Source organism: Sus scrofa, chromosome 18, assembly GCF_000003025.6.
Source record: "Sus scrofa isolate TJ Tabasco breed Duroc chromosome 18, Sscrofa11.1, whole genome shotgun sequence".
Classification (NCBI taxonomy): domain Eukaryota; kingdom Metazoa; phylum Chordata; class Mammalia; order Artiodactyla; family Suidae; genus Sus; species Sus scrofa.
Genome location: NC_010460.4, coordinates 5,719,457 through 5,732,967, shown reverse-complemented (window position 1 = coordinate 5,732,967; position 13,511 = coordinate 5,719,457). Strand labels below are relative to the sequence as shown.

General features: G+C 45.5%; 1 protein-coding gene and 1 long non-coding RNA gene across 14 annotated transcripts in view; one reads left to right on the top strand and one right to left on the bottom strand.

Moving 5' to 3' along the window:
• Positions 1-6,537, top strand: part of LOC102162623 — a 52,690-nt gene extending 46,153 nt beyond the window's left edge. Inside the window, exon 3 of the long non-coding RNA XR_002340246.1 lies at positions 6,459-6,537. This is a non-coding gene — a long non-coding RNA (uncharacterized LOC102162623). The remainder of the gene's footprint in view (positions 1-6,458) is intronic.
• Positions 1-13,511, bottom strand: part of PRKAG2 (protein kinase AMP-activated non-catalytic subunit gamma 2) — a 269,685-nt gene that overhangs the window by 11,794 nt on the left and 244,380 nt on the right. For 11 of the 13 annotated variants that reach the window (XM_021078612.1, XM_021078611.1, XM_021078613.1 and 8 more), the window contains 5 exons: positions 12,643-12,724; positions 11,519-11,577; positions 5,690-5,735; positions 3,697-3,751; positions 2,554-2,680 (listed from right to left, as the gene is read on the bottom strand). In XM_021078612.1, the coding sequence (XP_020934271.1) occupies positions 2,554-2,680; positions 3,697-3,751; positions 5,690-5,735; positions 11,519-11,577; positions 12,643-12,724 (369 nt within the window). Of the gene's footprint in view, positions 1-3; positions 3,752-5,689; positions 5,736-11,518; positions 11,578-12,642; positions 12,725-13,511 lie in introns of those variants that run through there. The other 2 variants (XM_021078616.1, XR_002340245.1) reach the window with 2 other exon arrangements.

The following is a 13,511-nucleotide window of genomic DNA, read 5'->3' as shown; positions in this document are numbered from 1 at the left end:
CGGGGCGAGAAATACAGTGCTCTAGAGCCAACACTGCCCTTCTTAAGGCTCACACGTCCACACTTACATGAAAACCTAGGCGCAGCAAACTAAAGTTTATTCTAACAGCCTACCCGGATATCTGAATATGAGAATGTTACAGAGAAGAACTGTGCCTTTTGTTCAGACCAGCTTATGTGTCTACGCTTACAGTTAAGCACTTCATAAAACACTGCAAAGCGCTACCAGCATCGTGGCATTCTTCCCTCTTCACCCACGGGAAACGTGGAAGGAAGGGAGCAACAGGTCTATTTGGAAGTTAAGACCCATCAGCCACCAAGAATTTTTCAAAGTTATTCACGTTAAGTTCATGGTCCTGCTGTCATCGTTAAGGAATGTTTATTGAGAACCCACACCTTTGCAAGCCCCCACCGTCTGATGGTGGTTGTCGGAGCTGCTAAGCTAGTGCTCCCACCATCCCCCCCACATCCCGCATTCGCCTTCGGAGGACTCCAATTTTTGTCTACCAGGAACAAGAATAAGCCAAATGAACAGAACTAAAAGAACATTTAAAAGATATCTTTTCTTTTCACGGGCTGTTTTAAAGGAGGAGGGAGAAGTCAGAAGAGAAAAGTCTAGGATCATGTTTGACTAAAACAAAATAGGTCTATGGTTTCAAAAATCCACCTTTTATAAAGGGTACAGTTGATTCCATCCTCCTGGTGTACCTTATAATTATCAGGAAAAGATGAACAATTAGAAGAAACAAAATGTTCAAGTCAAAGAGTTCATCAATATTCAAATCATGAGAATCCTAGAAATTTAGAGAAAAAAAAAAGAAAGACCTATTAGGTCACCTAGCCCATCTCGATGCAGGATCACCCCTGTTCCCTACCCTACACTTAGGCTGACTGTCACATGGCTCCACGGGCAACACACTTTTTCTCAGAAAATGATCTTGGTTCAGTAAAAATCAGGTTCTGGAATTTATTTAAAATTATTTTCACCTGAACACCCCTAGCAGCCTGTTCTAACGGCATGATTCTCATTACCATATTGGCCCAAATATCAGGCAGTCCTGGCAGAGGCAGCCGCCTCCCCTTCTCCGTCCAGAGAGGACTCGCTGAAGGCCTGTCTCAGGCCGTGGCTCCCCCGGGGCCGCGCAGCCACGGCAAGGGCTGGACCTGGAGCCGCTGGGCAGGGGGCCCACGACTCCCCCGGCGGAGCTGCCGAGGGAGGGCTGCCCCGGGTCAGAGGCTCCACCATCAGCAGTGACCCGGGCGGTTACCTCGCCTCCCGAGTGTCATCACTTGCAAATCAGATGAATAAAAGTACCTACCTGGGGGGGTGGGGGTGAGGACCGAGGTCCATCACGTGAAGGGCCTGACACACTGTGGCGACTGCCTAGGAGCCTTCAGCTCTCATGAGTAATGTTGTTTCGAAATGAGGACTCTAAGGGGTACGTGGGCAGAGACCCTGGGTCGTGCTAAAGTGCAGTTGCAAGGCCACTGCAGCCACAGCCTGCGGCAGACAAGAGCCGCTGCGTGACACAGGGGTCCTTAATTCTTCCTCCCTAGGTATCTCTTTACCAAACTTTGAGATTTTTATACATTTCTCAGCATTTACTTAATAGTTATGTAACTATTAAGGTACAGGACTGGCTTGATGGACAAGGCGTTTCTCCCCATCACTGAACACACTTGCACTGCTGTCCAGCAAGAGTGAGGCAGCTCCCAGGAGGCGGCCCTGGGCTCCTAGAACTCGACTGTATTTTCTTATTTGAAGCTGTGCAGAAAAAACAGGAAAGCTAAGCTGGTGTAGATTTTAATGTCTACTAAATTCTTTAAAAACAAACAAAGCTCTTGCTGCGAGCTCCTCGGGACCATGAACGAGGCCTCCTACTGGGCCTAGGTGACTCATCACTTACACCGCCAAATCCAGTGCCTGGAATCACAGGGAAAAGAGTGGAGCCCTCTTGTAAAGACTCTGGTCTCTCCAGGCCTCTCTCACACGGCTGACCAAAGAGGTTCTAAGTTCAGGATAATTACGAAGCCATCTCATTTCAAACGCAGTTGAGAAAACCTAGAGACAACATAGCCCTAATTTGGACCAACATGGTATTCTTTTGTCAAAATTTTATTTGCTTTGGGTTTTTCTATCACTGCCGTAGTTAATAAGATGATCCTGGGGACAGGACTTTTTGAATGTTTCCAAAACCATGATACCGATAAAGCATCATTAGGCAGTTTGGCTCAAGTTGTCTTGCACAGCAGTTCTTTAATCACGCTGACTTGCAAAACTGATTTATTTCCCTCATTGGAGGTGATAAAAATTCTAACAGAGAATGCCAAGTGTTCTTATTATTTTGATACTTGTACTGAAAGGTGACTGCTTTTTAACTGGAATCAACTTTGAGAATGTGTAATTCAAACAGTCGTAAGCTGAGAAACTGAACTTTAGAAATGGAGACCTCAAAACTAACAACTTCTTTGAGGCTAACAGGAGCCAATTTACTTGAGTAAATTAGTTAAAGTAGATGCAACTATGTCTTTAGAAACACTCAAAACTACTTACAAAAAGCTGGAGGAACTTGAGGATTCTTTTGTGGGTAAGTATATAAAGGGCATTCCCACTGACGGGGTCAATAACTGGCAATCTGTGGATTTTATTTTTGATCAACGAGTGTACAGCATCGAAGAGGCTGCGGGAAAAGCCATTAAAGTTGTTAGGAGGCTTTAAAGAAGAAGTAGGAAACTTCGGACCACCCCTGCTTTAAAACGTATTTTCAGTTTCTTTAAATTACAATCATAAAAGGCTGACTGACTGACCTAAAACTGTTCTGGAAAAATTTTAAACTGGAGATCTCAGCAAAATTTTTGATTTTCCACAATCTGTGTTAATATAAAACCTTAAATCCAGGTGTGAGCGACAAACCTCTGGGAAAGCAGTGTTTTAGGAGCAGGTTTAATGCCTTTACTGAAGAATGACAGAAGCGCACCCCCAGCCAGGAGAGCTAGCGGTGACCCTGACAACAGGGGGCGCTGTGGCGGGGCCTCTGCACTGCCTCCTCCCTGGGCCAGTCCACTCTGGCTGCCCTGGCCTCTCCTGTGATGACTGTGTGCCGGTGTGGCTGTTTTTTAGGACTTGGAAAGAACACAATAAAAATCAATATTCTGCTTTTTCTCACAAGTGCACTAGAGCTTTAAGAATGCTCTCATACACCTGTGGAAACGTATCCGTGCCGTCAGAATACATGCGCCAGCAGACCCCCTACCAAAAGGCAGCCCACTGCTCTGCCCACCTGGACCAAGGCCTCACGAGACGGATTTTGCAACGTCAGGGCAAGTCAGAACCCCTCGGGGGAGTTGTTTTAATGCACATTCCTGGGCACGAAGCGCCTCCAGAGACTGATTTAATAGGTTGGGAGCAGAGCGTAGGAATCTGCAGTTTAAGAAGCTCCCTAAATGGTTTCTGCTGCAAGTGATCCTGGATTTTAAAACTGCTTAGTATGACCACCTTCCTAGTCTGTTATCAACCCTTCGGATCAGCAACGGCTGTGATATTTACGGTCTCTAAGTTTACTGAATTTAATATTTGCAGTGAAGGAGGCTGGTCTCTAGATTGGAAAAACAAAACAAAAAAACAAAACCATGGTAACAAAACAGATGAATCTGAACAAATGAATGTTTTCAAAGGAGAAAAACTTTACAAGTTTACCTTGCATCTGGAGATATATTCACTAAAGGCTTAAATGTTTCTTGTAAATAAAGCTCTGTATTTACAGAAAGAAAATATGCAATTAGTAACGTATTGGCTATTTTTAATTGTACAAATACCCTTCAATTTACAGGCAATACTTGGATTAAAAACCCAAATCGAATTAATTGAGAACTATTGTGCTAATTATAGTAATGGCTATTCTAAACAACTTCCCAACTGTTTTCAGGATGTTGCCTTTGTAGAAAAGAATTTGAAAACAGTATCACAAGAGATGTGGTAAAAACTGGAAAAGTCAAGAAATCTGATAAAAGAGCAATACCAGCAGAGGTCACCAGAATGCTACCAAGTCACAATCACCCTCAAGAAAGGATGCATTTTTGAAATCCTTTAAAACTAATTTTGATCAGTTCAAAGAGTTATAACAAACTTTGTTCTCTAAATGTCATCAAGTTTTATTTTACCACACCAAAGCTCAACCTCTTGCACCCGGCGATCTTTCTAGTAGGCAGCAATTATCTTTGTAAAAAATAAACTGTGATTTGTTTTACTGAGGCTTCTATACAGAAGGCATTCCAGAAACTCTTGACATTACTGTTACTACCAAATACCAAGTAATATCAAAGTGTAAATACACCTAACCCTTGATCTAACATCACTTATACCATAGAATTTATTAAGGAGTATCTGTCTTGGTGTGAAAGTATATGTTCACTACAGAATAGGCAGTGCTGAGATGTGGATCCCATGGTGACTTTGCTTTGTCTTGATAAAGCTACCATAAATCAAATACATCACTCAATGAAATTTATTATGTTTTGGCCATGCCAGCAGCATGTGGAAGTTCTTGGGCTGGGGATCAAACCCGTGCCAGGGCAGTTACAACACTGGATCCTTAACTGTTAGGCTACCAGGGAACTCCTGGATGAAACTTCTAAATCACATGGGATTAAAAGAATTTAGAGAATTAGACTGGATGTTCAGATTTTGCTGCCAGTCACAAAGGCTGCTTATTGTACTAAGCAGATAATGGGGTGTTCAAAGCTAAATTTCAGTTTTAAATTAAAGAATTTCTTTCAGTTGGTCCTTCCATTTCTATCCAGGCTTCTCCCTGAAAACCCTACAAAGCTCCCTCCTCAATCATCCCCATCCCAAGTCCTGTCAAGGACATTGCTCCTGACGGAGGTCCTTTGCCCTCTTCCCCACCCACCCAGCAGGATGGGTCTCATCAAACAGAACAGTTTCACAATTCTGAGACTGCAGTTTGAGAAATGGCTCCAGGAGTTCCCGTCGTGGCACAGTGGAAACGAATCCAACTAGGAACCATGAGGTTGCGGGTTCGATTCCTGGCCTTGCTCAGGGGTTTAAGGATCTGGCATTGCCGTGAGCTGTGGTGTAGGTTGTAGAGTTAGCTCGGATCTGGCGTTGCAATGACTCTGGCATAGGCCGACGGCTACAGCTCCAATTAGACCCCTAGCCTGGGAACTGCCATATGTCATGAGTGCAGCCCTAAAATGACAGACCAAAAAACAAACAAACAAAAAAAAAACTCCATTTCAGAAAAGGGTATTGTAATTATAAAGGGTGAATTTCACTGTTGCAAAAAAAGGAAGCAATCTGGAAGTAATTTTTGTGTGATTTAATCCAAACCATATACTTTAAGGTTCACTTGTTCTGTGTGTCCCCATACCTTGTAAAGCAATAATGATTCAGTTGAAATAGGCATAGATCCTGGTTTTCATTAATTTCAGGCATTCCTTCTGCTGTATTTCTGCTACTAAGGCAAGTCTTTGGGAGGTGATACTTAGTAGCGAATGGTGGCTCCCCTGGGGGTGGGGAGGGGGCAGAGTGGCTCTGGGACTGGCTACTTACTCATCTGTATCCCAGCCTTAGCGTACAGACTGTGCTCCAGACTGAGACAACACATGTTTTACAGGTAAGTAGAATGTTTTTTCCTGATGTTAAAAGATGTTTAATACCCAATAGTGCTTACCCCTCCATGTTTCAATCTTATGTTCCTCTAATTCATAAATCTGTACCTGGAAACAAGAAAAAGTCTTATTTACAGATGTTAACATAAACAACATAAAATAAATTACTATTTCATAACTACCGCCAAGTCCCATAATGGAAACAATCAAGATAATTCAGAAATACTGGAAATAAAGTCCTTTCTTCCCAGTATTTATATTATCATTATTTAAATTTACAAGTTTTATTTTTCAATTTTTTTTTTGCTTTTTAGGGCACTACTTGAGGCATACGGCGGAGGTTCCCAGGCCAGGGGTCTAATCGGAGCTGTAGCCACCAGCCTACACCATAGCCACAGCCAAGGTAACACCAGATCCAAGCCGCATCTGCGACCTACACCACAGCTCATGGCAACGCTGAGCAAGGAGGCCAGGGATTGAATCCGCAACCCCATGGTTCCTAGTCAGATTCGTTTCCACTGCGCCACGATGGGAACTCATTATTATTATTATTATTATTATTATTATTATTATTTTGCATTTTTTCCGCCATGCCTACAGCATGAGGAAGTTCCTGGGCGAGAGATGGACCTTGGGCCACAGCAGTGACAATGCCAGATCCTTAACTGCTAGGGCACCAGAGAACTCCTGAAATACTAGAAATAGAAATAAGAAACATAAAACGCTCTATATTTCTCTGAAGATGAGTATTTTATAAATTTAAAACATAATAAGCCAACATATTTTCATTAATTTGAAAATTTCTGAAACAAATTTTATACACACACACAGGAACTCCTCCTTTTTGAGGACATGGAAGATTTTGTTCCTCTCTAAGTCACGAAGGACAGTTGGCTAAGTCACGTGCAACAGTTAAGTCGTTGGATCAGGTTGTGCCTGGACCACATGGGCATCTTTATGAAGGGAGGAAGGACACCACCACCTGGAGGCCTCAGCATCCTCACCTCATCTCCGCTGCTGCTCGTGGTCAGGGTACTTACGGGCCCTGAATCTGTTTCCCTTCCGAACGACTGGACACGAGGCCCTGCACATTTAGCTCTGTGAGGACACGAGGGAGCCTGACCGGTGCCTCCCCACCCGCCACAGCCTCCACTCTGGTCCCTTGCCTCCTGGGGCGCGGCACTCGACTCCTGGGGCACCCACGGTGGGAAAACCCGGCCTCACAAAGCAACACCAGGAAGCCCTGTGTAGAAACGCCATCAACAAGGAAGCACGTGGACCAGGTGACAGCGTGAAAGGCCGAGTGCAGGGAAAGGGAGCCCAGCAGAGGCAGGCGAGGAGCCTCGGGAGGTAGATTTCAGCCAGGCTGCGTGCTGGGTGGGCTTTACAGGAACAAGAAAAACTTGAGAAAGAGCCTGGGAGGAAAAGGACTTCCTCACGTCCCCCAAACACAGAGAGGAGACAGTGCTGGGGGGTGGGAGCGAGGGGCCTCATGCTGACGTGACATCCGGATGGGTCCATGTCTAGGCGAGAAGGCCAGGCCAGCACTGATGGATTTAAGCAGTGGGACGGCATCACAGAATGAAGCTCAAAGCGGGTAGTTTTCACAGCCCCAGGGCTGGTGCAAAACCAGCATCAGGTAAGTTAGGTCTGATGGTGATTGTGGGGATGCGGGGGCAGCTGGCAGGAAGAACCTGAAAGTTTGGAGATGAACAGGAAACAGATGAATGAATGAGAACCCCCCCCGCCCCGTTCTGATGCAAGATGATCGAATGACACCATCCGTGGCAAAAGGAGCCTAACGAAGGAAGACGGGCTCTGGTTGTCACACAGTCTAAAGGAGGACATCCTGCTCCACGTCTCACTTAGGTGGTCCTGCGGGGGTGCCAGTGCCCAGCAGAGCAGGGGCCACCTTGCCCTCTGCCTGCACCACCCGCTCAGATACTTCACTGCGGTCATCAGTGTGGACAGGACTCAGCCGACACGAGGGGTCTCTTATGAACCAAGGCGCCCTGGCCCTGGCACAGTGGGAAGCTGTGTGCGCTTGCGCGAGTTAAGACACAAACTGAGTAAGATACAGTCTCCACCTCAAAGAACTACCCAGCAGGACTCTCAGCCACCCCTTGCAACAGGCTTTCTTGACCTCGGCACTACTGACATTGTAGGCTGGATCATCTTTGGTGGAGAGGCCGCTGTGTGTCCTGCAGGCTATTTAGCAGCATCCTTGGCCTCTGCCCACTAGACACCAGAACACCCCACCTTTACCCCAGCTGTGATAAAACATGCTTCCAGATGTCAAACGTCCCCTGGGAGGCAGTCGCTCTCCCCACAGGTAATGAGAATACAGTCTGAAAAGTGCCATAAGGTGAATTAATGAAATACGACCAATTCTGCTTGAGGGCAACACCACAGGGAGCTCCCCGTCAGAGGTGATTCTTGAGAAGGATTCTGAAAGACATCTGGACTGTGATGCAGGCACCTGAGCCCAGGCAGAGCATGGCAGTCTGAGTTGAGGGAGCAGAGAAGGTCAGGTCTGGGCAGACTGGGGCCAGTGGAATTTGCAGGGCAGAGTACCAGACAGGAGGGAGCTGCCCAGGAAGAGAAGAGGATGTGGAGGGAGCTCCTGGAATTTCTGACTGAACACTGGGGCAGGCACGGGGTGCCACTGTGTGGGACCTGGCACAGGGGGCAGTCCTCGCACAGTAACCAGGGAACCCCATGGAGAGCCTAGAAGTGGCAGCAGAACTCAACCAGCCAGACCACCGATGAAGAGCCTATCAAAGCCTGAAAACAAGCCTCTACATAAGCAAGTGAAAACGATGCTCAACATCCTTAGCCCTCAGGGAAGCTCAGCCAAAATACCAACGAGAGGCCAATTCACATCCACTAGAGTGGCCGCCACCAAAACGAGAGACAGTAACACGCGTGAGTGAGGATGTGGAGCAGCCGGAACCCTGGTCCACTGCTGGGGGGCGTGTAAAGGGATGCAGCCGCCGAGGCAGAGTCTGACAGTGGTTACCACGTGACCCACGGAATCGCCTCCCAGGCCTATATCCAAGAGAAACGGAACCAGATATCCCATAAACACTGGGACAGGAGTGTTCACACAGCAGCATGAGTCACAGCCAAAAAGCGGGGACCGTTCCGTGTCCACGAAACGACGATGGGCAAGGGAGATGCAGCGCAGCCACACAGTGGGACGTTCCTTGGTGATAAAAAGAATCAAAGGACAAATGGAGCCACAACACGGAGGAGCCTCGAAAGCACTGGGTTACATGGAAGAGGCCAACCACCAAGGACCACATGTGGCCTGAGTCTGTTTACATGAGGTGTCCAGGACAGGCAAACCTACGGAGACAAAGCACATGAGTGGCTGCCTAGGACTGGAGGCGTGTCACAGCTAGGAGGTGTGAGGTTTCTTTGGGGGGTAATCGGAATGTTCTAAAATTGACTGTAGTGACGGCTGCACGACTCTGTGACTGGATACTCTAAATGGGCGGAATACAGGATGGACCAGTGATTTCACTGCCTGCCCAAACAAACTCCAGGGCTCTTTAAAGGCAGACAATACGGACATTCAACAACCTAATATTAACAATAAAGATGATGGAAATAGCATCTGATCTACATCTTGGATGTAACAACTAATATGCTGAAGGATTTAAAGGAAAACGTGAACAAAGAGAAATGGAAAATATTAAAAAAAAAAGGAACTTCCAGAACAGAAAATACACTATCTGAAAGGAAAAAGAGTAATAGGAGATAAGATACTACGGAGGAGCAACATAGTGAAATTGAAGATATAAAAAACATCTGAAATGAAGGACAGAGAGAGAACACCACTGGGAAAAACCCCCTGAAATGAGGGCATCAGTTGAGTCACTAGACTCCCAGAAAATGGGAGGGGGCAGAAGAGTCTGAAGAAATGACACCTAACAGAATGGAGAACAGGAGCCTGACGACCTCCAGCCACTCAGAAAGCACTCGACACGATTCACCATCCATTCAAGATAAACACTTTTGACAAACCTGGAAAAGAAGGAACATCTTCAACACAATAAGGGCATCTACGAAAAAGCTACAGCCGACCCCATATGTATATAACAGTGACCTGCGGAGAGACCCGAGGCGCGGAGGTCTGCTTTCAGGCCTTCAGCATGTGCTGGAGGTCTCAGCCGATGAAGTAATGCAAGAGAAAGACACATCACGTTCACAGGTTGCAAGACTCACGGACTGCAAGATACTGGTAAGATGCCACTTCCTTACCAAACCGATTTGCAGACTCCTGATAATACCAGCAGGCTTAAAAAAAATAGTTATCAAGAGATTTTGGTATTGGCATAGAGACAAGCAAGCAGAACAAGAAAAGAGAATAGAGCCCAGCGACAGACCAACGTTTAAGGCAGTAAAAGCAATTCTTTCACAAAAAAGTTTTTGCAGTAAATGGTGTGGGTACAACGGATTTGTTTTCACAGGTTACACCACTGTGTACACAGAAGGTGCCAACCAACGCACAAAAAGACTAGAAAAGGTGAATGTACGAAACCCAACTGCGTTTATACATTAATGATACTTAAAAACGAAATGAGCTGTACCTTTCACAATAGCATTGTTCTGTTTGTAATTAGAAAATAAGTGATACAGTGATACAGTAATGTGGAGAAAAAATGTATCCTCAAGTATTAAAAACTCTGAACTGTATCTTTAAATATAACTGCTCTTTAGAAATTCTGATTTAATTAGCCACTGCTGAGATTTACTCTCTGGGGGTTAGCTGCATTTTATCCACCTATATCCACCCAATAATCACATGAGCGCCACTTGCGCTAGTCCAAAAGCAGAGATGTGACCATTATTAGGAAAGCCAGGAAGGATTCAGCTGCACTGGTGGTATTTACCAGATATGTCACATGAGATAAATATGGAATACTTATGAAGTCTTCAGTAAAACTTCCTTTTGAGAGTATGCCTTATGAAGAAACTTATTTTTCCATTTTACGTAGGAAGTTAATTATTGGGCAGTATTGACCATTACACGTAAAAACAGTATTAAGTGGATTTTTACCTATTAGATACCCTAAACAGTACTAGCTAAAGAAACAAAGCATATAATTCTGTCTTTCCCCACCCCTGCCAAACGAAACAAAACGAAAAACTCCCCGAGGCAACAAAAACCAAACGAGCTGATGGAATCACAAAAGTCATAGCGTTAGATGAAGGTCCTATGTCCTTTCCAAACTGTGCTCCTATAAACAGCCGGACCAGGAGCTCTGCCGCTAAACTCGGTCACCACAGTCTCAACGGGCAGGAAAATGTCCACACCGAATTCCTCCAATTTTAAGTGTTACTTCTTTAAAACCACAGAGGACGTATAGTTCTCGTTATACCATTTCAGAGGTAACTGCATGAAGCTGCCCTCGCACCAACAGGCCTGGAAGACAAGCCTGTGTCACGCTCACCTGTCCCTGGACCAGAGCGAGCGGGGCCTCCTTCCTTGGCCGTCCCGGCAGAGTCTCAGCACTACACCGAGCCCACGCTGCCCTTAAAGATCACAAGCTCGGTGAAACGTCTAGACTATGTAGGTAATGACTAATACTCTGTGTGCAATAAACACACAGAATTCCACTAATGCAAGGATTTCTGAAGGCTGAACAAAGCAGCAACTTACTGCCTTCGATTTCTCCTGCGACTATCTTCGCCAAGCCTCAGATAGCAGACTGATCTACACTGAGGTTTCCTGCACATCACACACACTGGGAAAAGTCAACCACCAGCACCACTAGCCCTGCACCAATAAAGAAAAAAAAATCTTAAAACACACACACAAATAGCTGTACACACACACGCAGAACATATAGCTCCACTTACTGACACGGACTTCCGGCACTTACCATGGGCGATTTATAGTATCTATGCAGTATATTAATGAAATCTGTAATTGTTAGCATTCCTGGAACAAAGAACTGTATGTTAAATATAAAACCATGGCAACATTAAAGAAAAATTTCAGACGACAAGCAAACCTAGAATATTTACTAGAGAACCTTCTAAAATATACTTTAAAGATTACAAGCACAGCTTAACGTATTCTTTAAAACTCTTAATCTGTTCATTATCAACATCAAATATACAAATGTAGTAAGACACACAAGTTTAGCTGGAATTAAACCTGATCCTAATGAATGGAAGTAACCTCAGCATCCGGCGATTCACTGAGAACACTGACTGTTACAGAACCACGGGACGGCTTGCAGCTTACATGTGAATGATGGAGCACACTTGAGAACCAGATAAAGTCCTCCACGAGCTCTGGAAACGTGACACGTCTGGCAGCACTGGGACTGTCTCCTGAGAATCACTCTAAAAGCGGCAGCTTTCACGGCACTGTTTACGAAGCGCCCATTGTGTGCCAGACACTGTGCCAGGCGCCAGGCTTCCAGAGATGAAGGTGGCCTGACCTTCCCCCCAAGGAAGCTCAGCAGAGGGAGGCAGCATAAAGTGTCATATCAAAACACGCGATGCCTGTGACGGGGACAACATCCAGCGTCCACCAGGAGTCACAGATGACAAATTATGGAGCTCAGCTACTGCACTGGGTGATATTTTTAATGGCATGCTGACAGCTGAGCACAGGGGTCCGTCGCGTTGTCCCACTTCATGTGCCCTGTCGGAAAGGTGCTCCCCCGGAAGCCGGACACCCCCCCACCCCCGCCCCTGGCGGGACGCAAGCAGAGCTGGCCCACAGGGAGGTCTGAGCACAGCCCGAGGGCCACCCCCCTGGACTCGCAGGAACCCGAAAAGGCACAGAGGAGCCTTCGGGGCCAAAAAGGTGCTGGATCAAAAGAAACTCATAAAAGTACATGAATGTTCTGAATCTACTAGTGGCCCCACCTCACCCAGGATGTAAAAACGAGAAGGTCTTTAACTGGGTCATCTGTTTACTAGGCCGGATTCCAAACCACCCCTATGAAAGTTCCTCAGGTTTCTGGACTGTTCCCCGGCCCGCAATGCTTACCTACAAAACTTTGTTTTTTACTCTCCCACAGAGGCGCTGCTCGAACACCATTGGCTACCAAGGCAAAGAAGGCCTTTTTAACCTAAGACAAATGAGAGAAACAACACACATTTTTAAAGTCCATGTATATGTAGGGAGAAAAATACCTTCGGGTAAAATATTCAACCAAATCTTACCAGTTATCTTCAACATACGTTTTATAAATACGCTTTTGATAAGCTAAAAAACCTGAATTTATTAGGTTAGCAATTTGCTTTTGTAGTCTACTGAAAGGTCTCCGGGGTTAGAGATCATTTTTTAAAAACTGAAACACCACAATTTTTTTTTTCTTATTGTATCTAAAGACTTGAATACGTAGAGACTTTATAGAATTAAAACCATAAAAAAGAATTAAATGTCAGAGTTTAATCTCTCCTATATGTGGTTATTTGTTCATCTGCAAACACTGGGGTTATATCAAATTACTTGAAATGAAAATGGGCTTTTCAATAACAAAACCACAAGTATAGCCCCTCCTCTCCCTGAGGTTGAGCAAGAGAAGAAATGAAAGCTGTGACACACTCACACTTTTGATTCTTCTCGAGACAGGTGCTGACTACGTGCCTATTCTGGGTGGGCCCCGTTCAGAGTAGTTCCCATGGAGTATCTCACCGAGCCCTGGGGACAGACGCCCACAGGGACACCATGACAGGGACAGAAGGCACCGGAGGGGGCGATTTACTAAAACCCAGAAGCTCAGTGCTGAAAATGACCTCTCAATACAGACAGCACAAGACAGAGGGCTCGCCGTTACTAATAAAGATGGCCTGTATCAAAACTTAAGGCTCATCTATAGCTGCTACGTAAGCCAATATATTTTAGTTACAGCA